The sequence below is a fragment of the Xenopus tropicalis genome, chromosome 2, assembly GCF_000004195.4.
Source record: "Xenopus tropicalis strain Nigerian chromosome 2, UCB_Xtro_10.0, whole genome shotgun sequence".
In the NCBI taxonomy this organism is placed as follows: domain Eukaryota; kingdom Metazoa; phylum Chordata; class Amphibia; order Anura; family Pipidae; genus Xenopus; species Xenopus tropicalis.
The window spans coordinates 180,675,802-180,701,995 of NC_030678.2; the positions used below are offsets into that span (position 1 = coordinate 180,675,802).

The 26,194-nt window shown below is 51.5% G+C and overlaps 1 protein-coding gene across 1 annotated transcript; it reads right to left on the reverse strand.

The window, feature by feature from the left end:
- Nucleotides 1-137: 137 nt before the first annotated feature.
- On the reverse strand, nt 138-24,501 carry tpp1 (tripeptidyl peptidase I). The gene is given in 13 exon segments (NM_001102824.1): nt 138-657; nt 1,800-1,934; nt 2,083-2,241; nt 3,509-3,629; nt 4,713-4,785; nt 11,134-11,322; nt 12,203-12,401; nt 14,953-15,131; nt 15,265-15,386; nt 15,609-15,759; nt 18,396-18,535; nt 20,844-20,924; nt 24,404-24,501. Coding segments are annotated over 13 exon segments (1,698 nt in total). The 5' UTR covers nt 24,415-24,501; the 3' UTR covers nt 138-519.
- Between the last annotated feature and the right edge of the window lie 1,693 nt (nt 24,502-26,194).

Here is a 26,194-nt window from a genome sequence, read left to right on the forward strand (position 1 = left end):
AAAGGGACAGTACCCCCCTCAGTTGCACCTTTGTTGTGACTGTTTAGTTGGCAGGATCCCAGGCTGGAAGCCCAGTGGATCTATTGTCAGTACCTGGGGGGCTCCGGGCCCAGTAATGACACAAAGACCAGAGCAGATTAACAACAAATCTTTATTTAAAATTATTTTCATTAAAGCCCTGAGCTCATTTCATGTTACCATGGCAACACGGTGTGACCCATACACAAGGGTGCCCGGAGCTGCTGCCGAGCCCTGTCTGTGCCAGCCAATCACAATATCAGCGCTGTCGGAACATTCCCTTTGCCCAATTCCCTTGCCCAGTGTGCAGTGGGGGTGTGGCTCTGCCCTCAGGCTCCTCCTACTCTGCACTCCCTGAAATTTACAACATTTAATAATAAAATGATCCAGTAATCTGAGCAACACATCTCTGGGGGAGGGGGGCAATTAGTACTGGGGGCAGTTATTACTGGGGGGCAGTATATAAAAAGCTAAACACACACACACTGCAGTTCCTGGATATCAGAGCAAAAGGGCCCGGAGCAGTTCAGGGAAATTTGGGGTCCCCCACCCCGTTACAGGGTCCCAGCTGGGGGTGGCACAGAATCCCTGCCCCAGCACAAGGTCATCGATACAGGACAGGTGGCAGCCTTCAGTCACCTACAGGGGGGCAGAAAGAAGTAGTGAGGGGCAGCTCAGTACATAAAGGGGCAATTGTGAGACACTCGGGCATATCTACTAAATAAGTGACATTTTAGAAGCTTTCACCAGAAATAGAACAACATTTGGTTTATGAGCTGACTGTCGCTCAGCCCCTCCCCCAGCCCCTCGCTCAGCCCCTCCCCCAGGCCATCCCCGTGTCCCTTGCTCAGCCCATCCCCCTGCCCCTTGCTCAGCCCCTCCCCCAGCCCATCCCTCTGCCCCTCAGCAATCACATGATGGGGAGAGAGAGGGGAAACAGGAGTCACGTGACGGGGAGAGAGTAGAAATGGGAATCACGTGACGGGGAGAGAGAGGGGAAACAGGAGTCACGTGACGGGGAGAGAGTAGAAATGGGAGTCACGTGACGGGGAGAGAGTAGAAATGGGAGTCACGTGACGGGGAGAGAGTAGAAATGGGAGTCACGTGACGGGGAGAGAGTAGAAATGGGAATCACGTGACGGGGAGAGAGTAGAAATGGGAATCACGTGACGGGGAGAGAGTAGAAATGGGAATCACGTGACGGGAGAGAGTAGAAATGGGAATCACGTGACGGGGAGAGAGTAGAAATGGGAATCACGTGACGGGGAGAGAGTAGAAATGGGAATCACGTGACGGGGAGAGAGTAGAAATGGGAATCACGTGACGGGGAGAGAGTAGAAATGGGAATCACGTGACGGGGAGAGAGTAGAAATGGGAATCACGTGACGGGGAGAGAGTAGAAATGGGAATCACGTGACGGGGAGAGAGGGGAAACGGGAATCACGTGACGGGGAGAGAGGGGAAACGGGAATCACGTGACGGGGAGAGAGGGGAAACGGGAGTCACGTGACGGGGAGAGAGTAGAAACGGGAATCACGTGACGGGGAGAGAGTAGAAATGGGAATCACGTGACGGGGAGAGAGTAGAAATGGGAATCACGTGACGGGGAGAGAGTAGAAATGGGAATCACGTGACGGGGAGAGAGGGGAAACAGGAGTCATGTGACGGGGAGAGAGTAGAAATGGGAATCACGTGACGGGGAGAGAGTAGAAATGGGAATCACGTGATGGGGAGAGAGTAGAAATGGGAATCATGTGACGGGGCAGGAAGGCAGAACTTACATCATACAAGGCTTGGCTTCCGTTCAGTTGCAGTCGGTAAAGTGCTGGATTGAGAAATCCCAAAGGCGAGAGACCCTTGTGTAGGCGCCGGTCATTGATGAGAGACAGCACCCCCCCAAAGACTGGCGTGGAGGCCTGGAAGGCAGATAACATGGCGCTAAGCACATTGGGAGAGACCTGAGGTTCCTGTGGGCCCAAAGCTCCCATTCAGCTGGGGGTTCCCCGAGGCACAGACTGGGCCGGTATTGGAACCCCTTCTCTGCCCATGCCCCCCGGCACTTACTGACGTTCCTGAGACCCACGGAATGGGCACGCGGTTTGTCACCACCCAATAGTTGTCAGACAGAGCGGCCACGTCAGGATACGCCCGCCCACTGCGGTTATAGTACGACTGGGGCGGGAGCTTTGCAGTGCTTTGTAGGTATCGGGACACAGCAGGGGCCTGTGGGGAGGAAAGGAGATCTCACCATCAGCATAGGAAGGGGTTCCTTACTGTAAGGGCAGTCAGGTTATGGGATTCCCTACCCAGAGAGGGGGAATGAGTGATACATTGGGGGTGTGGAGGAAAGGAGATCTCACCATCAGCATAGGTAGGGGTTCCTTACTGTAAGAGCAGTCAGGTTATGGGGTTCCCTACCCAGAGAGAGGGAATGAGTGATACATTGGGGGTGGGGAGGAAAGGGGATCTCACCATCAGCATAGGAAGGGGTTCCTTACTGTAAGGGCAGTCAGGTTATGGGGTTCCCTACCAAGAGAGGGGGAATGAGTGATACATTGGGGGTGGGGAGGAAAGGAGATCTCACCATCAGCATAGGAAGGGGTTCCTTACTGTAAGGGCAGTCAGGTTATGGGGTTCCCTACCAAGAGAGGGGGAATGAGTGATTCATTGGGGGTGGGGAGGAAAGGAGATCTCACCATCAGCATAGGAAGGGGTTCCTTACTGTAAGGGCAGTCAGGTTATGGGGTTCCCTACCAAGAGAGGGGGAATGAGTGATTCATTGGGGGTGGGGAGGAAAGGAGATCTCACCATCAGCATAGGAAGGGGTTCCTTACTGTAAGGGCAGTCAGGTTATGGGGTTCACTACCAAGAGAGGGGGAATGAGTGATTCATTGGGGGTGGGGAGGAAAGGAGATCTCACCATCAGCATAGGAAGGGGTTCCTTACTGTAAGGGCAGTCAGGTTATTGTGATTGAAGAATTATTATTAATTGATATCGGGATAAATGTTTATTTCAGGGAAAGGAGGCGCAGACCCCCAAGCTTCCCTGTACCTTCATGCTACTAAATCTCTCATATTAGTGGGGATAGAGACCCCGAGAGACCAAACAATGGGGATAGAGACCCCGAGAGACCAAACAATGGGGATAGAGACCCCGAGAGACCAAACAATGGGGATAGAGACCCCGAGAGACCAAACAATGGGGATAGAGACCCCGAGAGACCAAACAATGGGGAGAGAGACCCCGAGAGACCAAACAATGGGGATAGAGACCCCGAGAGACCAAACAATGGGGAGAGAGACCCCGAGAGACCAAACAATGGGGATAGAGACCCCGAGAGACCAAACAATGGGGAGAGAGACCCCGAGAGACCAAACAATCGGGAGAGAGAACCAGAGAGACCACACAATAGAGACAGAGACTCTGAGAGACTACACAATGGGGGGAGAGAGACCCTGTGAGACCACACAATGGGGAGAGACAGCTCACCTGATAGTCAGGCATGGGGAAGACATTGCTGAAGCCACCGCCGCTGATATAGTCGCTCACCTCACGCGTCACCTGGAACGGGTTCTTAAAAGAGGTTCCCCCCACAGTAGTGACGTAGGGGCTGCAACGGGAATCAGAACATCAGGTTGCACCCAAGGCAGGTAGGTACCCAGGGTGCAGGGCAGGTAGGTACCCAGGTACCCTTCCCTTCTCCTTGGGTATGTGTAATGGAAGTGTAATATGACATTTCTTGCCTTGGGGCCCCTGGCCAAATACATGGGTTGGACCAGCAGGTTATAAAGGGAACCCTGCTGCAGAGCCAGGAAATGAGAGTGAGAGCAGCAGAGAGAGTGCAGAGGAGAGAGAGCAGCCCAGGAGCAGGAAGTACAGAGAACCTGGGTAAGTACTGGGGGGAGATTGGATTCACTTACCCAGGGGGAGGTTCCTGTCTGACCATGGGAAAGAGAGCAGCCCAGGAGCAGGAAGTACAGAGAATCAGAGCTCTGTACCTGGGTAAGTACTGGGGGGAGATTGGATTCACTTACCCAGGGGGAGGTTCCTGTCTGACCATGGGAAAGAGAGCAGCCCAGGAGCAGGAAGTACAGAGAATCAGAGCTCTGTACCTGGGTAAGTACTGGGGGGAGATTGGATTCACTTACCCGGTGGGAGGTTCCTGCCAGACCATGGGAAAGAGAGCAGCCCAGGAGCAGGAAGTACAGAGAATCAGAGCTCTGTACCTGGGTAAGTACTGGGGGGAGATTGGATTCACTTACCCAGGGGGAGGTTCCTGCCTGACCATGGGAAAGAGAGCAGCCCAGGAGCAGGAAGTACAGAGAATCAGAGCTCTGTACCTGGGTAAGTACTGGGGGGAGATTGGATTGTGTGGAACTACACCTCTCTCTGATACTAAGGGACTGTGTTAGACCATCGGGGGTACAATCTCAGCAGGGGAAAACAAACCACCCCTCTCCCACACTCACATTATACCCATCTGGGCTGTCCCCAAACCTTACTGCCCCTGGCATGGCGCTCATGTGATTAATCGCTATAGCAACGGTGGGGGTGGGCTCTGCGCTTATTGGGATTATTCCACGTAGTTACACAATGATGACATTCCTGTATCACATGCGGAAAAAAAGGACAAATAATCCCAGGACTGCTTACCCACAGATGTGGCCATAAGAGCTTGCAATTCAGTCCTTACCTGGAAGCTGGGAAACTGGGCCGGAAGGTGTTTATTCCTTTATCAACATGTCTGCACCCTGCGCCATCATCTCCTGCCAATGGGAAACAGTACAGTGTATTGGGGCCCTCTCTATCCCATAATATCCCCCCCCCCAGTCTGTATCCCTGCGCCATCATCTCCTGCCAATGGGAAACAGTACAGTGTATTGGGGCCCTCCCTCTATCCCATAATATCCCCCCCCCAGTCTGTATCCTGCGCCATCATCTCCTGCCAATGGGAAACAGTACAGTGTATTGGGGCCCTCCCTCTATCCCATAATATCCCCCCCCCAGTCTGTATCCTGCGCCATCATCTCCTGCCAATGGGAAACAGTACAGTGTATTGGGGCCCTCCCTCTATCCCATAATATCCCCCCCCCAGTCTGTATCCTGCGCCATCATCTCCTGCCAATGGGAAACAGTACAGTGTATTGGGGCCCTCTCTCTATCCCATAATATCCCCCCCCAGTCTGTATCCTGCGCCATCATCTCCTGCCAATGGGAAACAGTACAGTGTATTGGGGGCCTCTCTCTATCCCATAATATCCCCCCCCTCAGTCTGTATCCTGCGCCATCATCTCCTGCCAATGGGAAACAGTACAGTGTATTGGGGCCCTCTCTCTATCCCATAATATTCCCCCCCCCAGTCTGTATCCTGCGCCATCATCTCCTGCCAATGGGAAACAGTACAGTGTATTGGGGGCCTCTCTCTATCCCATAATATCCCCCCCCAGTCTGTATCCTGCGCCATCATCTCCTGCCAATGGGAAACAGTACAGTGTATTGGGGCCCTCTCTCTATCCCATAATGCCCCCCCCCAGTCTGTATCCTGCGCCATCATCTCCTGCCAAAGGGAAACAGTACAGTGTATTGGGGCCCTCTCTCTATCCCATAATATCCCCCCCCAGCCTGTATCCTGCGCCATCATCTCCTGCCAATAAGAAACAGTACAGTGTATTGGGGCCCTCTCTCTATCCCATAATATTCCCCCCCCCCAGTCTGTATCCTGCGCCATCATCTCCTGCCAATGGGAAACAGTACAGTGTATTGGGGCCCTCCCTCTATCCCATAATATCCCCCCCCAGTCTGTATCCTGCGCCATCATCTCCTGCCAATGGGAAACAGTACAGTGTATTGGGGGCCTCTCTCTATCCCATAATATCCCCCCCCCAGTCTGTATCCTGCGCCATCATCTCCTGCCAATGGGAAACAGTAGAGTGTATTGGGGCCCCTCTCTTTCCCATAATATCCCCCCCCCAGTCTGCATCCTGCGCCCTCATCTCCTGCCAAAGGGAAACAGTACAGTGTATTGGGGCCCTCCCTCTATCCCATAATATCCCCCCCCAGTCTGTATCCTGCGCCATCATCTCCTGCCAATGGGAAACAGTACAGTGTATTGGGGGCCTCTCTCTATCCCATAATATCCCCCCCCCAGTCTGTATCCTGCGCCATCATCTCCTGCCAATGGGAAACAGTACAGTGTATTGGGGCCCCTCTCTTTCCCATAATATCCCCCCCCAGTCTGCATCCTGCGCCCTCATCTCCTGCCAATGGGAAACAGTACAGTGTATTGGGGCCCTCTCTCTATCCCATAATATCCCCCCCAGTCTGTATCCTGCGCCCTCATCTCCTGCCAAAGGGAACAGTGCAGTGTATTGGGGCCCTCCCTCTATCCCATAATATCCCCCCCTCCCCCCAGTCGGCATCCTGCGCCATCATCTCCTGCCAAAGGGAAACAGTACAGTGTATTGGGGGCCTCCCTCTATCCCATAATATCCCCCCCCAGTCTGTATCCTGCGCCCTCATCTCCTGCCAAAGGGAAACAGTACAGTGTATTGGGGCCCTCCCTCTATCCCATAATATCCCCCCCCCCAGTCTGTATCCTGCGCCATCATCTCCTGCCAATGGGAAACAGTACAGTGTATTGGGGCCTCTCTATCCCATAATATCCCCCCCCCAGTCTGCATCCTGCGCCATCATCTCCTGCCAAAGGGAAACAGTACAGTGTATTGGGGGCCTCCCTCTATCCCATAATATCCCCCCCCAGTCTGTATCCTGCGCCCTCATCTCCTGCCAAAGGGAAACAGTACAGTGTATTGGGGGCCTCCCTCTATCCCATAATATCCCCCCCGCCAGTCTGTATCCTGCGCCATCATTTCCTGCCAATGGGAAACAGTACAGTGTATTGGGGGCCTCCCTCTATCCCATAATATCCCCCCCCAGTCTGTATCCTGCGCCATCATCTCCTGCCAATGGGAAACAGTACAGTGTATTGGGGCCCTCTCTCTATCCCATAATATCCCCCCCCCAGTCTGTATCCTGCGCCATCATCTCCTGCCAATGGGAAACAGTACAGTGTATTGGGGGCCTCTCTCTATCCCATAATATCCCCCCCCCTCAGTCTGTATCCTGCGCCATCATCTCCTGCCAATGGGAAACAGTACAGTGTATTGGGGCCCTCTCTCTATCCCATAATATTCCCCCCCCCAGTCTGTATCCTGCGCCATCATCTCCTGCCAATGGGAAACAGTACAGTGTATTGGGGGCCTCTCTCTATCCCATAATATCCCCCCCCAGTCTGTATCCTGCGCCATCATCTCCTGCCAATGGGAAACAGTACAGTGTATTGGGGCCCTCTCTCTATCCCATAATGCCCCCCCCAGTCTGTATCCTGCGCCATCATCTCCTGCCAAAGGGAAACAGTACAGTGTATTGGGGCCCTCTCTCTATCCCATAATATCCCCCCCCCCCAGCCTGTATCCTGCGCCATCATCTCCTGCCAATAAGAAACAGTACAGTGTATTGGGGCCCTCTCTCTATCCCATAATATTCCCCCCCCCAGTCTGTATCCTGCGCCATCATCTCCTGCCAATGGGAAACAGTACAGTGTATTGGGGCCCTCCCTCTATCCCATAATATCCCCCCCAGTCTGTATCCTGCGCCATCATCTCCTGCCAATGGGAAACAGTACAGTGTATTGGGGCCCTCTCTCTATCCCATAATATCCCCCCCCCAGTCTGTATCCTGCGCCCTCATCTCCTGCCAAAGGGAAACAGTGCAGTGTATTGGGGCCCTCCCTCTATCCCATAATATCCCCCCCTCCCCCCAGTCGGCATCCTGCGCCATCATCTCCTGCCAAAGGGAAACAGTACAGTGTATTGGGGGCCTCCCTCTATCCCATAATATCCCCCCCCAGTCTGTATCCTGCGCCATCATCTCCTGCCAATGGGAAACAGTACAGTGTATTGGGGCCTCTCTATCCCATAATATCCCCCCCCCCCCCAGTCTGCATCCTGCGCCATCATCTCCTGCCAAAGGGAAACAGTACAGTGTATTGGGGGCCTCCCTCTATCCCATAATATCCCCCCCCAGTCTGTATCCTGCGCCCTCATCTCCTGCCAAAGGGAAACAGTACAGTGTATTGGGGGCCTCCCTCTATCCCATAATATCCCCCCCCCGCCAGTCTGTATCCTGCGCCATCATTTCCTGCCAATGGGAAACAGTACAGTGTATTGGGGGCCTCCCTCTATCCCATAATATCCCCCCCCCCCCAGTCTGTATCCTGCACCCTCATCTCCTGCCAATGGGAAACAGTACAGTATATTGGGGCCCTCCCTCTATCCCATAATATCCCCCCCCCCAGTCTGCACCCTGCGCCATCATCTCCTGCCAATGGGAAACAGTACAGTGTATTGGGGCCCTCTCTCTATCCCATAATATCCCCCCCCCAGTCTGCACCCTGCGCCATCATCTCCTGCCAATAGGAAACAGTACAGTGTATTGGGGCCCTCCCTCTATCCCATAATATCCCCCCCCCCAGTCTGTATCCTGCACCCTCATCTCCTGCCAATAGGAAACAGTACAGTGTATTGGGGCCCTCCCTCTATCCCATAATATCCCCCCCCCCCAGTCTGTATCCTGCGCCATCATCTCCTGCCAATGGGAAACAGTACAGTGTATTGGGGCCCTCCCTCTATCCCATAATATCCCCCCCCCCAGTCTGTATCCTGCGCCATCATCTCCTGCCAATGGGAAACAGTACAGTGTATTGGGGCCCTCCCTCTATCCCATAATATCCCCCCCCCCCCAGTCTGTATCCTGCGCCATCATCTCCTGCCAATGGGAAACAGTACAGTGTATTGGGGCCCTCCCTCTATCCCATAATATTCCTGCCTGATACTCTCCTTCTATACAATGTTAAAGGCACCTCCCACTATCCCAGGAGCCCCCCTACCTCTATCTACCTACCTCATTCATGGGGTCCCCGACCCCCCCTTACACTCCTAGAGTGGTACTATAACAGGGGCTCCCCTACCTCTATCTACCTACCTCATTCATGGGGTCCCTGTTCCCCCCTTACACCCCTAGAGTGGTACTATAACAGGGGCTCCCCTACCTCTATCTACCTACCTCATTCATGGGGTCCCTGTTCCCCCCTTACACTCCTAGAGTGGTACTATAACAGGAGCCCCCCTACCTCTATCTACCTACCTCATTCATGGGGTCCCTGTTCCCCCCTTACACTCCTAGAGTGGTACTATAACAGGGGCTCCCCTACCTCTATCTACCTACCTCATTCATGGGGTCCCTGTTCCCCCCTTACACCCCTAGAGTGGTACTATAACCGGGGCTCCCCTACCTCTATCTACCTACCTCATTCATGGGGTCCCTGTTCCCCCCTTACACCCCTAGAGTGGTACTATAACAGGGGCTCCCCTACCTCTATCTACCTACCTCATTCATGGGGTCCCTGTTCCCCCCTTACACCCCTAGAGTGGTACTATAACAGGGGTTCCCCTACCTCTATCTACCTACCTCATTCATGGGGTCCCTGTTCCCCCCTTACACCCCTAGAGTGGTACTATAACAGGGGTTCCCCTACCTCTATCTACCTACTTCATTCATGGGGTCCCTGTTCCCCCCTTACACCCCTAGAATGGTACTATAACAGGGGCTCCCCTACCTCTATCTACCTACCTCATTCATGGGGTCCCTGTTCCCCCCTTACACCCTAGAATGGTACTATAACAGGGGCTCCCCTACCTCTATCTACCTACCTCATTCATGGGGTCCCTGTCCCCCCCCCCTTACACTCCTAGAGTGGTACTATAACAGGGGCTCCCCTACCTCTATCTACCTACCTCATTCATGGGGTCCCTGTTCCCCCCTTACACCCCTAGAGTGGTACTATAACAGGGGCTCCCCTACCTCTATCTACCTACCTCATTCATGGGGTCCCTGTTCCCCCCTTACACTCCTAGAGTGGTACTATAACAGGAGCCCCCCTACCTCTATCTACCTACCTCATTCATGGGGTCCCTGTTCCCCCCCTTACACTCCTAGAGTGGTACTATAACAGGGGCTCCCCTACCTCTATCTACCTACCTCATTCATGGGTCCCTGTTCCCCCTTACACCCCTAGAGTGGTACTATAACCGGGGCTCCCCTACCTCTATCTACCTACCTCATTCATGGGGTCCCTGTTCCCCCCTTACACCCCTAGAGTGGTACTATAACAGGGGCTCCCCTACCTCTATCTACCTACCTCATTCATGGGGTCCCTGTTCCCCCCTTACACCCCTAGAGTGGTACTATAACAGGGGTTCCCCTACCTCTATCTACCTACCTCATTCATGGGGTCCCTGTTCCCCCTTACACCCCTAGAGTGGTACTATAACAGGGGTTCCCCTACCTCTATCTACCTACTTCATTCATGGGGTCCCTGTTCCCCCCTTACACCCCTAGAATGGTACTATAACAGGGGCTCCCCTACCTCTATCTACCTACCTCATTCATGGGGTCCCTGTTCCCCCTTACACCCCTAGAATGGTACTATAACAGGGGCTCCCCTACCTCTATCTACCTACCTCATTCATGGGGTCCCTGTCCCCCCCCCTTACACCCCTAGAGTGGTACTATAACAGGGGCTCCCCTACCTCTATCTACCTACCTCATTCATGGGGTCCCTGTCCCCCCCCCCTTACACCCCTAGAGTGGTACTGTGACCAATTTATCCCAGCTGAATCACTGGTACTACACGAGTACTTTATGTTATTATATTATATCGGTTCAAGGACTCCTGGCACCCAGAAAGCCTGAAAGGGATAGTTCTGCAACACCACTTCCACCCTCCCAGCTGAGACTGAAGGGCTAATCTAACAAATGCTCTACAGCAGTTACCCAGTTCTGATGAGACTTTACTCACAGTATTAACTCTAAGAACAACAGAGAGCGCACCCAAACCTGCGCCCCCCCCAACCTGCACCCCCCCAACCTGCGCCCCCCCCCCCAACCTGCACCCCCCCAACCTGCTCCCCCCCAACCTGCACCCCCCCAACCTGCACCCCCCCAACCTGCACCCCCCAAACCTGCACCCCCCCAACCTGCTCCCCCCCACTTACCTGAAGCAAAAAGAATAGTGAGACCTCTGCTGGCTGCTTTCATGAACTCCACGTTGATTCTTTGCATGAAGGCAATGGACAGACTGTCCTCATCATCCCCGTAACTGATGGTATGGACCCAGGGCAGAGCCGACATGTTACTCAGGAGAATCATCCACTCGAGGAAAGGCTCCTGCGACTCATGGCGGCCTATAGAGACCCACAGCTTCCTTAGTTTCTCCTCCCTACTAGACTGAATGGGCAGCGCCTCGCTAGGAACTGAATGGATAGCACCTCGCTAGGAACTGAATGGATAGCACCTCGCTAGGAACTGAATGGGCAGCGCCTCGCTAGGAACTGAATGGGCAGCGCCTCGCTAGGAAATGAATGGGCAGTGCCTCGCTAGGAACTGAATGGGCAGCGCCTCGCTAGGAACTGAATGGATAGCACCTCGCTAGGAACTGAATGGGCAGCGCCTCGCTAGGAACTGAATGGGCAGCGCCTCGCTAGGAACTGAATGGGCAGCGCCTCGCTAGGAACTGAATGGATAGAGCCTCGCTAGGAACTGAATGGGCAGCGCCTCGCTAGGAACTGAATGGGCAGCGCCTCGCTAGGAACTGAATGGGCAGCGCCTCGCTAGGAACTGAATGGGCAGCGCCTCGCTAGGAACTGAATGGATAGCGCCTCGCTAGGAACTGAATGGGCAGCGCCTCGCTAGGAACTGAACGGATAGAGCCTCGCTAGGAACTGAATGGGCAGCGCCTCGCTAGGAACTGAATGGGCAGCGCCTCGCTAGGAACTGAATGGGCAGCGCCTCGCTAGGAACTGAATGGATAGAGCCTCGCTAGGAACTGAATGGGCAGCGCCTCGCTAGGAACTGAATGGGCAGCGCCTCGCTAGGAACTGAATGGGCAGCGCCTCACTAGGAACTGAATGGATAGCGCCTCGCTAGGAACTGAATGGATAGCGCCTCGCTAGGAACTGAATGGATAGCGCCTCCCTAGGAACTGAATGGACTCTGCCAAGGACCCCAAACATCTTGATACCCCTGCCTCTAACACCCTGTACTTCCCAGTTATACACCACTTACCAGGATTACTGAACACCCATGTGGAGATGTTTGCCCCAGTGCTCATAATATACTCCACATCCAGACTGGCCTCCAGACCAGCTCGCCCTCCTCCCTGCGGTCCAACCACTTGATCCACCTCAGAGTGGTGCTGAAATCCCCTTCCAAAAAGCACCATAAACTCAGAGAGGTCTGCAGGGTGGAAATACTGTTCCAGGAACTGAAGTGCAGGAGAGATTGGGCAGGGAAAGAAGAAAGAGAAAACAGATCTCATTAGAGGGGACTGCAAGGGACGATGGTCAGGAAGAGAGGAGGAACATGGCTGTTACCCTCAGGGACACTGTAAACAGAGAATAAATTCTTCCACCACTCTGCTCTCACCTCATGGTGTCGTAACTTTCATGTCACTCTATGTTTTGTCTTTAGTTCTCCTGGGAATGGTTTCTACCTCACTCTACCTTTAGCCTTTAGTGCTCCCAGGGAACAGGTTCTGTATCACTCTATGTTTTGTCTTTAGTTCTCCTGGGAATGGTTTGTACCTCACTCTACCTTTAGCCTTTAGTGCTTCCAGGGAACAGGTTCTGTATCACTCTATGTTTTGTCTTTAGTTCTCCTGGGAATGGTTTGTACCTCACTCTACCTTTAGCCTTTAGTGCTTCCAGGGAACAGGTTCTGTATCACTCTATGTTTTGTCTTTAGTTCTCCTGGGAATGGTTTGTACCTCACTCTACCTTTAGCCTTTAGTGCTCCCAGGGAACAGGTTCTATGTCACTCTATGTTATGGCTTTAGTTCTCCTGGGAATGGTTTCTACCTCACTCTACCTTTAGCCTTTAGTGCTTCCAGGGAACAGGTTCTGTATCACTCTATGTTTTGTCTTTAGTTCTCCTGGGAATGGTTTCTACCTCACTCTACCTTTAGCCTTTAGTGCTTCCAGGGAACAGGTTCTATGTCACTCTATGTTATGGCTTTAGTTCTCCTGGGAATGGTTTCTACCTCACTCTACCTTTAGCCTTTAGTGCTTCCAGGGAACAGGTTCTGTATCACTCTATGTTATGGCTTTAGTTCTCCAGGGAATGGTTTCTACCTCACTCTACCTTTAGCCTTTAGTGCTTCCAGGGAACAGGTTCTGTATCACTCTATGTTTTGTCTTTAGTTCTCCAGGGAATGGTTTCTACCTCACTCTACCTTTAGCCTTTAGTGCTTCCAGGGAACAGGTTCTGTATCACTCTATGTTATGGCTTTAGTTCTCCTGGGAATGGTTTCTACCTCACTCTACCTTTAGCCTTTAGTGCTCCCAGGGAACAGGTTCTGTATCACTCTATGTTTTGGCTTTAGTTCTCCTGGGAATGGTTTCTACCTCACTCTACCTTTAGCCTTTAGTGCTTCCAGGGAACAGGTTCTATGTCACTCTATGTTTTGTATTTAGTTCTCCTGGGAATGGTTTCTACCTCACTCTACCTTTAGCCTTTAGTGCATCCAGGGAACAGGTTCTGTATCACTCTATGTTTTGTCTTTAGTTCTCCAGGGAATGGTTTCTACCTCACTCTACCTTTAGCCTTTAGTGCTTCCAGGGAACAGGTTCTGTGTCACTCTATGTTTTGTCTTTAGTTCTCCTGGGAATGGTTTCTACCTCACTCTACCTTTAGCCTTTAGTGCTCCCAGGGAACAGGTTCTGTGTCACTCTATGTTTTGGCTTTAGTTCTCCTGGGAATGGTTTCTACCTCACTCTACCTTTAGCCTTTAGTGCTTCCAGGGAACAGGTTCTATGTCACTCTATGTTTTGTCTTTAGTTCTCCTGGGAATGGTTTCTACCTCACTCTACCTTTAGCCTTTAGTGCTCCCAGGGAACAGGTTCTGTGTCACTCTATGTTTTGGCTTTAGTTCTCCTGGGAATGGTTTCTACCTCACTCTACCTTTAGCCTTTAGTGCTCCCAGGGAACAGGTTCTATGTCACTCTATGTTTTGTCTTTAGTTCTCCTGGGAATGGTTTCTACCTCACTCTACCTTTAGCCTTTAGTGCATCCAGGGAACAGGTTCTGTATCACTCTATGTTTTGTCTTTAGTTCTCCTGGGAATGGTTTCTACCTCACTCTACCTTTAGCCTTTAGTGCTCCCAGGGAACAGGTTCTGTGTCACTCTATGTTTTGGCTTTAGTTCTCCTGGGAATGGTTTCTACCTCACTCTACCTTTAGCCTTTAGTGCTCCCAGGGACAGGTTCTGTGTCACTCTATGTTTTGTCTTTAGTTCTCCTGGGAATGGTTTCTACCTCACTCTACCTTTAGCCTTTAGTGCTCCCAGGGAACAGGTTCTGTGTCACTCTATGTTTTGGCTTTAGTTCTCCTGGGAATGGTTTCTACCTCACTCTACCTTTAGCCTTTAGTGCTTCCAGGGACAGGTTCTGTGTCACTCTATGTTTTGTCTTTAGTTCTCCTGGGAATGGTTTCTACCTCACTCTACCTTTAGCCTTTAGTGCTTCCAGGGACAGGTTCTGTGTCACTCTATGTTTTGTCTTTAGTTCTCCAGGGAATGGGTTATATCTGAACACTGAATTTAGAGAGTCTCTAGTATTTCCAGGGAGTTTGAATTTACAGAGCTAGAAAAAAAGCATTTTTGGAAACGTTCTATAAGATGGGAAAAAGCAATTTTTCATTTAGGGAGGGATTACTGACAAACAGTAAGGAATGAATAGATCTAGAAGGAAAGCAAGAAGCTGGTGATAGCCTGTAGGACACAAAGGTACAGAAGAGGTGACACAAGTTCTGGTGACTACCTGGGCACAAGCCTGACTGTTGTTCGGATGTGAGCCAATATCGCTGTCCGACAGGTTGTACCTCTGACGTAGAATGGATGGGGTAACTCCAAGATGAAAACCAGCTCTTGCTTGTCCCTGTATGTCCCTCTTGTGGCTCAAAATCTGTCTGGGTGTTGGAAAACGATGTAGCCCCCCCACTGTAAGGGCAAAATAAAAATGACCTGTGGACATTTTGTGTATATCTTCTTGTGTCCCTCATGCCTGTGCCTCATTTTTGTCCCCCCCCACCCCACATTCCCACCTTCATCATAACTTAGAACTGAAATTTACCAAAGTCTATATGTGGTGAAAGCTCATTAGGAATCTTGTATGGAGACGTGGACCTCACTACAGTCTGAGCATCCTTCATATACCGGTGGAACTGGGACCCAGGGAGCAATTGTTCTGCCGTTCTGAAAAACCAGAGGAGAGGTTGGGCTCGGAGCAGTAGAAATGGAAGGAGGATGGGGTTTGACTAGAGGTTGGATAAAACAATGGCATAACAGGAGAGTAGGAGTAGAGTAGAACAGAGAAGAAAGAGGGTTTAGATGGTCTCGGTTGGAAGGGACAGATGGACTACTTCTACCCAGTGCCATATGTATGGGACTGACAATAGGCAAACCCATATTACTGACTGGGCCTGCGTGCGGCAGCTCAGGAAGTCCCTCGTTTGGATGGTTTCACATTCGTGGATTCCATGTTTCTCCAACCACATCCTTACTGTGCTCAGAGTTTCACGTGATGGCTGAACAATTGCCCCAAGCTCTTCCAGGGACAGGAACTGACCTAAGGAAAAAGATTGGGGATGATTGGTGGTGAGGTAAATAGATTTGGTAAGAATGGAGGGAAGGAGAATAGACTGGGTAAGACTGGAGGGAAGGAGAAGAGACTGGGTAAGACTGGAGGGAATGAGAAGAGACTGGGTAACACTGGAGGGAAGGAGAAGAGACTGGGTAAGACTGGAGGGAAGGAGAAGAGACTGGGTAAGACTGGAGGGAATGAGAAGAGACTGGGTAACACTGGAGGGAAGGAGAAGAGACTGGGTAAGACTGGAGGGAAGGAGAATAGACTGGGTAAGACTGGAGGGAAGGAGAATAGACTGGGTAAGACTGGAGGGAAGGAGAAGAGACTGGGTAAGACTGGAGGGAAGGAGAATAGACTGGGTAAGACTGGAGGGAAGGAGAAGAGACCGGGTAAGACTGGAAGGAAGGAGAATAGACTGGGTAAGACTGGAAGGAAGGAGAATAGACTGGGTAAGACTGGAGGGAAGGAGAATAGACTGGGTAAGACTGGAAGGAAGGAGAATAGACCGGGTAAGACTGGAGGGAGGGAGAATAGACCGGGTAAGACTGGAGGGAAGGAGAATAGACCGGGTAAGACTGGAAGGAAGGAGAATAGACCGGGTAAGACTAGAGGGAAGGAGAATAGACCGGGTAAGACTGGAGGGAAGGAGAAGAGACCGGGTAAGACTGGAGGGAAGGAGAAGAGACCGGGTAAGACTGGAAGGAAGGAGAATAGACCGGGTAAGACTGGAGGGAAGGAGAAGAGACTGGGTAAGACTGGAGGGAAGGAGAATAGACCAGGTAAGACTGGAGGGAAGGAGAAGAGACTGGGTAAGACTGGAGGGAAGGAGAATAGACTGGGTAAGACTGGAGGGAAGGAGAATAGACTGGGTAAGACTGGAGGGAAGGAGAATAGACTGGGTAAGACTGGAGGGAAGGAGAAGAGACCGGGTAAGACTGGAGGGAAGGAGAAGAGACCGGGTAAGACTGGAGGGAAGGAGAATAGACCGGGTAAGACTGGAGGGAAGGAGAATAGACTGGGTAAGACTGGAGGGAAGGAGAATAGACCGGGTAAGACTGGAGGGAAGGAGAATAGACTGGGTAAGACTGGAGGGAAGGAGAATAGACTGGGTAAGACTGGAGGGAAGGAGAATAGACTGGGTAAGACTGGAGGGAAGGAGAATAGACTGGGTAAGACTGGAGGGAAGGAGAAGAGACCGGGTAAGACTGGAGGGAAGGAGAATAGACCGGGTAAGACTGGAAGGAAGGAGAATAGACTGGGTAAGACTGGAGGGAAGGAGAATAGACTGGGTAAGACTGGAGGGAAGGAGAATAGACTGGGTAAGACTGGAGGGAAGGAGAAGAGACCGGGTAAGACTGGAAGGAAGGAGAATAGACTGGGTAAGACTGGAAGGAAGGAGAATAGACTGGGTAAGACTGGAGGGAAGGAGAATAGACTGGGTAAGACTGGAAGGAAGGAGAATAGACTGGGTAAGACTATTGTTGGAAGAATGAGGATAACTGACACAAGGTGCAGATGGAGCTATTCCAGCAAACTCCTACGCCAGTATCATAGTCCCCTATCAGTAGGTGCCTGCGGCATAGAGGCGGGGCAAGCAATATATGATTGGCACCTACATCAAGTAGTATTTATCCAATGCTGATGGTAGATTTGTATCCATATTCCAACATTACAGGCTTTTGGCCTTAGTGGCCTACGTGCCTTACATACCTAGGTCTTTCCCAAGGCTTCTTTCAGCAATGGGCTGCACCCCAGGCAAAAACTTTATGTGAGACCCTCACTGTCTGAGCTTGTATGATCATTGGCCACTCAAATTTATTGAGCTAAACAACGTGCCATATGCTGTCCATACCGACCCAGCTTGGCCTTAGATGGGCAGATCTACTGCAGGCAGGGGAGGGATTTGAGGGATCTTGGTTGGAATCAGCTCATCCAGATGCTGGACAGACAGACACCACCGCACCTCATTCTTATTTACCAGGGAGGCAATGACTTAGGTCACACCAGGACTTTAGCCTTAACTAGGGCTATAAATAGGGATCTGGTGGCCTGGTCTGAGGATATTCCTGGGCCTACCTGGCCAACTGAGGACCTGACGCCTTTGGGGGAAGCCAGACACAGACTGAACTTCAGCACAACAACGTTTGCAAGATCCACCAACCCAACAACCTATGGCACCATCAGTTGAGAAACGAAGGACAAGGGACTCTCATTGGCTGTGACATGTTTAATATTCACCATTCGGGGAAAGACCAAGACCCAGGGTGAGGGTCTTGGCATGGAGGGATATGGTTTTATGCTGTAAAATACAAAGTTAACTTATAATGAGTAAGTGGCGAGTAAGTGGCAAGTAGGTGACAGTTTCCAGGTCGGGGTTTAGAGGTTAATAAGTTTAGCAGAATAAAGTCCTTTTTGCGCTGTACAATAATATTCCACTCATTGTGCTAAATACCCACAGCCAACTTGGCCCATGATGGTCAGAACTGTCCTTCAGTTGCTCCTCCCACAGAACCAGGAGACCCAGAGCTTTATTGGGCCGAGTTCAGAGCAAGTTTCAATGACTAAATGAAAAGGTGGAGCCTAAAGAGCTGGACAAGGAACACCGGGCCAAAACTCACCGTACTGGGAGGAGCCAGGGTCCGACACTCGCCCCACCAGCTGCTCCAGGGAGCCAATGTGCTGCTGCTTGAGGGCAAAGGTCAGGATGACATCATCATTTGGGGTCACGCGCCCAACATGAACCCAACCCTCTGGGGTGCTGGGAGAAAAGTCTGAATATTAGTTTTGTAGATATAGAAATCATAACTAATATAGATATTAACCAATCAGAAAGCTTGGTACAACAATACAGAGAGGCAGAGTAGCCATTCTAGAAAGAGCTACAATATGGAAAGAATGTGTGATTCCTACAGACAGATGGACGGAAAGAGACAGACAGAGAGATGGACGGAAAGAGACAGACAGAGAGATGGACGGAAAGAGACAGACAGAGAGATGGACAGATGGGCAGACAGAGAGACAGACAGATGGGCAGACAGAGAGAGACAGACAGATGGGCAGACAGAGAGAGACAGACAGATGGGCAGACAGAGAGAGACAGACAGATGGACAGACAGAGAGAGACAGACAGATGGACAGACAGAGAGAGAGAGAGAGACAGACAGACAGACGGGCAGACACAGAGAGAGACAGACAGATGGACGGAAAGAGACAGACAGATGGACGGAAAGAGACAGACAGAGATATGGACAGATGGGCAGACAGAGAGACAGACAGATGGGCAGACAGAGAGAGACAGACAGATGGGCAGACAGAGAGAGACAGACAGATGGGCAGACAGAGAGAGACAGACAGATGGGCAGACAGAGAGAGAGAGAGACAGACAGACGGGCAGACACAGAGAGAGACAGACAGATGGACGGAAAGAGACAGACAGACAGATGGACGGAAAGAGACAGACAGACAGATGGACGGAAAGAGACAGACAGAGATATGGACAGACAGAGAGACAGACAGATGGGCAGACAGAGAGACAGACAGATGGGCAGACAGAGAGAGACAGACAGATGGACAGACAGAGAGAGACAGACAGACGGGCAGACAGAGAGAGACAGACAGATGGGCAGACAGAGAGAGACAGACAGATGGACAGACAGAGAGAGAGAGACAGATGGACAGACAGAGAGAGACAGACAGTCGGGCAGACACAGAGAGAGACAGACAGATGGACGGAAAGAGACAGACAGACAGATGGACGGAAAGAGACAGACAGACAGATGGACGGAAAGAGACAGACAGAGATATGGACAGACAGAGAGACAGACAGACGGGCAGACAGAGAGAGACAGACAGATGGACAGACAGAGAGACAGACAGACGGGCAGACAGAGAGAGACAGACAGATGGACAGACAGAGAGAGACAGACAGACGGGCAGACAGAGAGAGACAGACAGATGGACGGAAAGAGACAGACAGACAGATGGACGGAAAGAGACAGAGATATGGACAGACAGAGAGACAGACAGATGGGCAGACAGAGAGAGACAGACAGAGAGAGACAGACAGATGGACAGACAGAGAGAGACAGACAGATGGGCAGACAGAGAGAGACAGACAGATGGACAGACAGAGAGAGACAGACAGACGGGCAGACAGAGAGAGACAGACAGACGGGCAGACAGAGAGAGACAGACAGATGGACGGAAAGAGACAGACAGATGGACGGAAAGAGACAGAGATATGGACAGACAGAGAGACAGACAGATGGGCAGACAGAGAGAGACAGACAGATGGACAGACAGAGAGAGACAGACAGACGGGCAGACAGAGAGAGACAGACAGATGGACAGACAGAGAGAGACAGACAGACGGGCAGACAGAGAGAGACAGACAGATGGACGGAAAGAGACAGACAGACAGATGGACGGAAAGAGACAGACAGACAGATGGACAGAAAGAGACAGACAGAGAGATGGACGGAAAAAGACAGACAGAGAGATGGACAGACAGAGAGACAGACAGATGGGCAGACAGAGAGACAGACAGATGGACAGACAGAGAGAGACAGACAGATGGGCAGACAGAGAGAGACAGACAGATGGACAGACAGAGAGAGACAGACAGACGGGCAGACAGAGAGAGACAGACAGACGGGCAGACAGAGAGAGACAGACAGATGGACGGAAAGAGACAGACAGATGGACGGAAAGAGACAGAGATATGGACAGACAGAGAGACAGACAGATGGGCAGACAGAGAGAGACAGACAGATGGACAGACAGAGAGAGACAGACAGACGGGCAGACAGAGAGAGACAGACAGATGGACAGACAGAGAGAGACAGACAGACGGGCAGACAGAGAGAGACAGACAGATGGACGGAAAGAGACAGTCAGACAGATGGACGGAAAGAGACAGACAGACAGATGGACAGAAAGAGACAGACAGAGAGATGGACGGAAAAAGACAGACAGAGAGATGGACAGACAGAGAGACAGACAGATGGACAGACAGAGAGACAGTCAGATGGACAGACAGACGGGCGGACAGACACAAGGATACTTACCTTACAGACTGGTCCGGCTCAGGGTAAGTTCCCAGGGCAAAGCAAACAAGGCACAGAGAGAGCAGTAATGGCGGAACCAACCTGGCGCAAATCAAATATACGTAAATATTTCCATTCACTGGTTCCAAACTGGTACTAAATACAGTGTAACATTCCCTGTAGTATCCCTAGTGAGTAACTCCCCCAGTAGGAAGAGACAGCAGGGTACTGGGCTGTATAGGGAGAGACAAAAAGTGAGGGGCACCCCTAGTATGTACCCCTAGTATGTACCCCCAGTATGTACCCCTAGTATGGCCCCCTAGTATGTACCCCCAGTATGGCCCCCTAGTATGTACCCCAAGTATGTACCCCCAGTATGGCCCCCTAGTATGTACCCCTAGTATGTACCCCTAGTATGTACCCCCAGTATGTACCCCCAGTATGTACCCCTAGTATGTACCCCCAGTATGTACCCCCAGTATGTACCCCTAGTATGTACCCCTAGTATGTACCCCTAGTATGGCCCCCTAGTATGGCCCCCTAGTATGTACCCCCAGTATGTACCCCTAGTATGTACCCCTAGTATGGCCCCCTAGTATGTACCCCTAGTATGTACCCCTAGTATGTACCCCAAGTATGTACCCCTAGTATGTACCCCTAGTATGGCCCCCTAGTATGTACCCCCAGTATGTACCCCTAGTATGTACCCCTAGTATGGCCCCTAGTATGTACCCCAAGTATGTACCCCTAGTATGTACCCCTAGTATGGCCCCCTAGTATGTACCCCCAGTATGTACCCCTAGTATGTACCCCTAGTATGGCCCCTAGTATGTACCCCTAGTATGTACCCCTAGTATGTACCCCTAGTATGTACCCCCAGTATGTACCCCTAGTATGTACCCCTAGTATGTACCCCAAGTATGTACCCCTAGTATGTACCCCTAGTATGGCCCCCTAGTATGTACCCCCAGTATGTACCCCTAGTATGTACCCCTAGTATGTACCCCAAGTATGTACCCCTAGTATGTACCCCTAGTATGTACCCCAAGTATGTACCCCTAGTATGTACCCCTAGTATGGCCCCCTAGTATGTACCCCTAGTATGTACCCCTAGTATGTACCCCTAGTATGTACCCCAAGTATGTACCCCTAGTATGTACCCCTAGTATGGCCCCCTAGTATGTACCCCCAGTATGTACCCCTAGTATGTACCCCTAGTATGGCCCCCTAGTATGTACCCCTAGTATGTACCCCAAGTATGTACCCCTAGTATGTACCCCTAGTATGGCCCCCTAGTATGTACCCCCAGTATGTACCCCTAGTATGTACCCCTAGTATGGCCCCCTAGTATGTACCCCTAGTATGTACCCCTAGTATGTACCCCTAGTATGTACCCCCAGTATGGCCCCCTAGTATGTACCCCTAGTATGTACCCCTAGTATGTACCCCTAGTATGTACCCCCAGTATGGCCCCCTAGTATGTACCCCTAGTATGTACCCCTAGTATGTACCCCCAGTATGGCCCCCTAGTATGTACCCCTAGTATGTACCCCTAGTATGTACCCCTAGTATGTACCCCAAGTATGTACCCCCAGTATGTACCCCTAGTATGTACCCCTAGTATGTGCCCCCAGTATGTACCCCTAGTATGGCCCCCTAGTATGTACCCCTAGTATGTACCCCTAGTATGGCCCCCTAGTATGTACCCCTAGTATGTACCCCTAGTATGTACCCCTAGTATGTACCCCCAGTATGGCCCCCTAGTATGTACCCCTAGTATGTACCCCTAGTATGGCCCCCTAGTATGTACCCCTAGTATGTACCCCTAGTATGGCCCCCTAGTATGTACCCCTAGTATGGCCCCCTAGTATGTACCCCTAGTATGTACCCCTAGTATGGCCCCCTAGTATGTACCCCTAGTATGTACCCCTAGTATGTACCCCTAGTATGTACCCCCAGTATGCACCCCTAGTATGTACCCCCAGTATGTACCCCTAGTATGTACCCCAGTATGTACCCCTAGTATGTACCCCTAGTATGTACCCCTAGTATGTACCCCTAGTATGTACCCCCAGTATGGCCCCCTAGTATGTACCCCTAGTATGTACCCCTAGTATGTACCCCTAGTATGTACCCCTAGTATGTACCCCTAGTATGTACCCCAAGTATGTACCCCCAGTATGTACCCCTAGTATGTACCCCTAGTATGTACCCCTAGTATGTACCCCAAGTATGTACCCCTAGTATGTACCCCTAGTATGTACCCCAAGTATGTACCCCCAGTATGTACCCCTAGTATGTACCCCTAGTATGTACCCCTAGTATGTACCCCAAGTATGTACCCCCAGTATGTACCCCCAGTATGTACCCCTAGTATGGCCCCCTAGTATGTACCCCCAGTATGTACCCCCAGTATGTACCCCTAGTATGGCCCCCTAGTATGTACCCCTAGTATGTACCCATAGTATGTACCCCTAGTATGTACCCCAAGTATGTAGCCCCAGTATGTACCCCTAGTATGGCCCCCTAGTATGTACCCCCAGTATGTACCCCTAGTATGTACCCCTAGTATGGCCCCCTAGTATGTACCCATAGTATGTACCCCTAGTATGTACCCCTAGTATGTACCCCTAGTATGGCCCCCTAGTATGTACCCCTAGTATGTACCCCCTAGTATGTACCCCCAGTATGTACCCCTAGTATGTACCCCTAGTATGTACCCCCAGTATGTACCCCTAGTATGGCCCCCTAGTATGTACCCCTAGTATGTACCCCTAGTATGTACCCCCAGTATGTACCCCTAGTATGTACCCCCAGTATGTACCCCTAGTATGTACCCCTAGTATGTACCCCTAGTATGTACCCCCTAGTATGTACCCCCAGTATGTACCCCCTAGTATGTACCCCCAGTATGTACCCCCAGTATGTACCCCTAGTATGTACCCCTAGTATGTACCCCTAGTATGGCCCCCTAGTATGTACCCCTAGTATGTACCCCTAGTATGGCCCCCTAGTATGTACCCCTAGTATGTACCCCTAGTATGTACCCCTAGTATGTACCCCCTAGTATGTACCCCCAGTATGTACCCCTAGTATGTACCCCTAGTATGTACCCCCAGTATGTACCCCTAGTACGGCCCCCTAGTATGTACCCCTAGTACGGCCCCTAGCTGGAACAGCTGGCACTCTAACACTCCGTTCCTTAAAGCTCTGCAGAAGTGTGTGAGACAAAAGCCCGCCCTGAGTGCAACATTGTACTGCTCTTATAGGGAGTCTGTGACTCAGGCAGTGGGAGGGGCTTGCACTGTTTGATGGCAGTTTACGGGGAGAGAGTGGGTTGGATTATACAATTCTGATGGTGCATAAAGCATAAGGGGCAGCAAGTGGGACCCAGAACATGGCTGGCAAGCTCGGTGTTGGCCAATCAGCACAGTAATGCCAGACTATACATTACCCAGGGACAGGCTTGCCAGCGCTCACACAAGGTGGGTCGGCCCATTCTCTGCTGGAACAAACCATTGTGTCCAACTGGACTTTCACATTTTCCCCTGTTCCAAAACCAGCGCTTTAATTGCATTTACCTGTGTCCCATGGCTTCCTGTGGGTTCTGATCCGATGCAAACTGTCTCTTCCACAGCTTTCACCCCTCTGTCTCTCCCACAGCTCTCACCCCTCTGTCTCTCCCACAGCTCTCACCCCTCTGTCTCTCCCACAGCTCTCACCCCTCTGTCTCTCCCAGAGCTCTCACCCCTCTGTCTCTCCCACAGCTTTCACCCCTCTGTCTCTCCCACAGCTCTCACCCCTCTGTCTCTCCCACAGCTCTCACCCCTCTGTCTCTCCCACAGCTCTCACCCCTCTGTCTCTCCCACAGCTCTCACCCCTCTGTCTCTCCCAGAGCTCTCACCCCTCTGTCTCTCCCACAGCTTTCACCCCTCTGTCTCTCCCACAGCTCTCACCCCTCTGTCTCTCCCACAGCTCTCACCCCTCTGTCTCTCCCACAGCTTTCACCCCTCTGTCTCTCCCACAGCTCTCACCCCTCTGTCTCTCCCACAGCTCTCACCCCTCTGTCTCTCCCACAGCTCTCACTCCTCTCCCTCTGTCTCTCTCACAGCTCTCACCCCTCTGTCTCTCCCACAGCTCTCACTCCTCTCCCTCTGTCTCTCCCACAGCTCTCACCCCTCTGTCTCTCTCACAGCTCTCACCCCTCTGTCTCTCCCACAGCTCTCACTCCTCTCCCTCTGTCTCTCTCACAGCTCTCACCCCTCTGTCTCTCCCACAGCTCTCACTCCTCTCCCTCTGTCTCTCTCACAGCTCTCACCCCTCTGTCTCTCCCACAGCTCTCACTCCTCTCCCTCTGTCTCTCTCACAGCTCTCACCCCTCTGTCTCTCCCACAGCTCTCACCCCTCTGTCTCTCTCACAGCTCTCACCCCTCTGTCTCTCTCACAGCTCTCACCCCTCTGTCTCTCTCACAGCTCTCACCCCTCTGTCTCTCCCACAGCTCTCACCCCTCTGTCTCTCCCACAGCTCTCACCCCTCTGTCTCTGTCTCTCTCACAGCTCTCACCCCTCTGTCTCTCCCACAGCTCTCACCCCTCTGTCTCTCCCACAGCTCTCACTCCTCTCCCTCTGTCTCTCACTCCTCTTTAGCTGTTTTTTCTCTCGGTCCAATTCTCATTGTCTCTTTCCCCTTTCGCTCTTTAGGTCTCCTTTTGTAACGTGAGTCATGTGACAGTCAGCTGACAGCAGCATGTGACCGTGGGTATCAGCCCCCCCCCCGCCACAAACACTTCCTGCTCTGGGCAGGCACCAATCAGAGAGAAGCTCCTTGTTACTCAGAGTGTCAGCGTATCGTTGGGCAGGTTACATGGGAAAGCTGAGCCAATGGCTGTGTCGCTACGTGTGGGAGCTTATTGGTGAAGCAATAGCTTCTCTCACACAGTCACGTTGGGTTGAAGAAACTTACCTCCCAATATTTTGAAAATGGAAAGAGGGACAAAAAGAAATGCCACACAGTGCGGCCAAATGTTGTGACCACTCCCATTTTTGCAACCACACCCCCTAATTACCACTCCCATGTGACTACATTTGGCAGGTTATTTAAAGTTTGAACCCATTTCTGGGGGTTTGGGGGCCCTGTTTTATGTGTTATTACAGTTTTGCTAAAAAAAGTTGAATTTGCCCTTTAAGCTGTGAGTCTCAGTTCCCCCAAGAGACCTGTTTAGCTTATTAGTTACACTTGTATCTCAGTGCCGGGGGGCTTGTTACCTTTCTAGGCTTTCTGCCAAAAGCTACTTATTTTTTTTTTTTGCTCAATACGTTGTTTTTATTAAATAGTTTTGCAAGGTACATACATGCAATAGTTACTGTGCAGT